Genomic DNA, 3,080 nt, shown 5'->3' on the forward strand with positions numbered 1-3,080 from the left:
CTGAAATTTAGGCAGTGACACCAATAGTGTGTGACAAAACTTTAGAGACCACATTGACTACATTCTTAGAATCCTGTCAGCAGAACACATAGCCATGAATTGAATAATTGCACCCAATGTTAAACACAAAGTTTCCACTGTCATATTTTCCAGGGTTAGTGTGAGGATCAGCCTACAGGGTTGCTCCTGAGATGGATGGACAGGGTAAATTATTTGATTAGTTGGTTGGACCTAAAATATAACAGAAACTTATATTATACTTTTGTTTTAAGCCTCAGCTCTACAGTTTTTACTAATTTTCTTTATTCTTTTTGTTTAGGATCTCTACATGTGATGTTTTCCATCCCACTTTTCCCACATCTTCCTATCATAGGACCCTACCAACCTTATTATTATTTAGGCTCAGTTAGTGTTGTCCATATCTACATTGCAACATAGAAAACACACCAGGGACCAGACCCTCAAGAAAGGGTGACTATATCCCTAGTCCAGAAAAATAAATTTCCAAATCCTCTCAGTAAAATATAGCACTAAGGAATTATCAGTCCTATCTATGTCATGGTTTTTGCTGGTTTGAACCTAGTTGTGTTCATACAGACAACAGCAGCCATTATACAATCCACGATTGTAATATTCATGACATGTCCAGAAGACTGCATTTCACAGTGCCCCTCCCTGTGTTGTACTCCTTACATTCTTCCCACATCCTCTTCATCAGTATTGTCTGAGCCTTGGAGGACTTGAATAATACTGGAATCTTACATCACACAATATACTGATGATTGGGAAGGACAGTTTCTGCCTTATAGAGAATCCAGATTTTGTGTTTGAGACTCTGTGTGCTTGGTGCTCTGGCTTCTGTTTTGTAGGCTTAGAACTAGAATGAAGGTCAAAACAGGAAAAGACATCTTAAGTGAAGGGTAAGAGGGAAAAAGCACAGGGTAATACAGAGGTTTTGAAAGGAAAAGTTGGGTGTAATTAGAGAAAGGGACTGTTTGGGCAGGAAACATGACAATTTGGGAAAATAAAAACAATGTCTTTTGAAAATACAAACTTGATGCAAAAGTTTCGTGCTTTGTTACAAAAATACATTAAATGTCCCCATTGTGCTGACTATATAAATACACAGAAATAAAAACTGACCTAAGACAGCATGAAGACAGCCATGTGTTGACTGGTATCAAGATGGGAAAGGGAAAGACAGAGTGGGGAGTAAAAAGTGATGATTGGAAGAATTTCAGGATGCAAACAATTAAGTGCAGCAAATATAAATATGTCCTTACATCAATCACTGAGAGGAAGACAGACAGCAACAAGAACATTTTCCGTGCATATGTTGAAAAGATAACTAAATACAATGTGGTGAATCCCTAACAAGGAAAATGTGTACACAGAGCTACATTAATGCTTCAATTTCTGTAACTGTCATTAGTGTGTATGATGTCTTATATCTGCTCTGATTACTGCCTTCTACCCAGGTCCAACCACAGAACCTGTTATGTCAGGAAGATATGCAAATAAGGCTTCTTTGTGCCCATAAAATCCAGTCCTGCCCTGACCCTACAGCTCTGGCAGAGGAGACAAGCCCTGAATTTCCAAGTGCTCTCAGTCAGGGTTCAGCACTGAACACAGGACACCCACCATGGACTTATGGCTTATATTGGTATCCTTTGTCCTTATATTAAAAGGTAATTCATAAAGATGAGACGCTGTGTGTTGTGTGGATATAGAAGCAGAAAAAAATGTCTTCTGTGTCAGTTTTCTAACCAGAATTCTTTGTGTTTACAGGTGTCCAGTGTGAGGTGCAATTGCTGGAGTCTGGGGGAGGCTTAGTGCAACCTGGAATGTCCCTGAAACTCTCCTGTGCAGCCTCTGGATTCACCTTCAGTGATTATGACATGAGCTGGGTCCGCCAGGCTCCAGGGAAGGGGCTGGAGTGGGTGGCATACATTATTTACGATGGTGGTAGCACCTACTATACAGACGCTGTGAAGGGCCGGTTCACAATCTCCAGAGACAATGCTAAGAACACTCTGTACCTGGAAATGAGCAGTCTGAGGTCTGAAGACACAGCCAAGTATTACTGTGCAAGAGACACAGTGAGTGAATGCTACTGTGAACTCAGACAAAAACATGCCCGTGGGGAGCTCAGAACCAGCAGGGGGCGCTGAGAGCACTTAGAGATCAAGGGCACAGTAGAGCCTGCTCAGAGAAGCCTGGAGGATTGGACTTCTCTGTGTCTGTACTGCCTCTCCATATCACACTTATGAACTCATTCATTTTACAAATGACTGTGACTTAGTGATTTTATTCTAGACAGATTCACAGACAAAAGAAGCTTGGGGATCAAGAGAGTACAGAACACAAATACAAACTTTCTCTGCAGTAACCAAGGTAAAAAATACCCAAATAAATAAACTTATACCAAGTACCAAATGTAGTATCAGAAATGTTTATTTTTGTGATACTCTTCCCCAATTTTAGTAACCACATGATAATAACAGACAAACCTAAGATGAGATATGCTAATCATGTCTGAAATATATTTTTTTTCTGACTTCCTGAACTTACAGGAATAAAAACACAGCACTCGTAGTCTTGGTTCCCCATCATTATTTGCAATGATGACTGCATAACCTAGTTTAAGTTCTAGCTCCATCACTGCCATTTACAATAACTGAGGGACATAAAATGTCGAGTACCCATACATAGAAAATGGTGGATATTCTCCAGGATCTGACAAGGCAAGTTGGTAAGAGGTCCTCATTTCCCTTCCCTGGTGATTTACATTACCAAGGCATGGGAGAAAGCCCTGCAGTCCACTGTCCTCTATGGTTATCCTCTCCAGAAGACAAACAGTTCCCATTGTTCAAGCTTGCCCTCCTTCCATGTCTTGTCATCACTCTGCCTTCTTAGTACTTCAATCACATAACCCTGAAGCCTGCCTTAATACTACTTCTTTTCATGAGGTTGTATGAACTGATGATTTTCTTATCCCTCGCCAATACAATAATCATAAAACCTGGGTTCTTATCTGATACAAACTGAGGATAGAAAAAGTGAGATATAAAAATACAAAG

At 40.2% G+C, this 3,080-nt stretch overlaps 1 gene segment (V, D, J or C); it reads left to right on the plus strand.

Moving 5' to 3' along the window:
- Positions 1-1,572: 1,572 nt before the first annotated feature.
- LOC148120361 (immunoglobulin heavy variable 3-23-like) lies at positions 1,573-2,186 on the plus strand. The segment is given in 2 exon segments: positions 1,573-1,688; positions 1,789-2,186. Coding segments are annotated over 2 exon segments (429 nt in total).
- The last annotated feature ends 894 nt before the right edge of the window (positions 2,187-3,080 follow it).

This window comes from Myodes glareolus, chromosome 11 (genome assembly GCF_982192425.1).
Source record: "Myodes glareolus chromosome 11, mMyoGla1.1, whole genome shotgun sequence".
NCBI lineage: Eukaryota > Metazoa > Chordata > Mammalia > Rodentia > Cricetidae > Myodes > Myodes glareolus.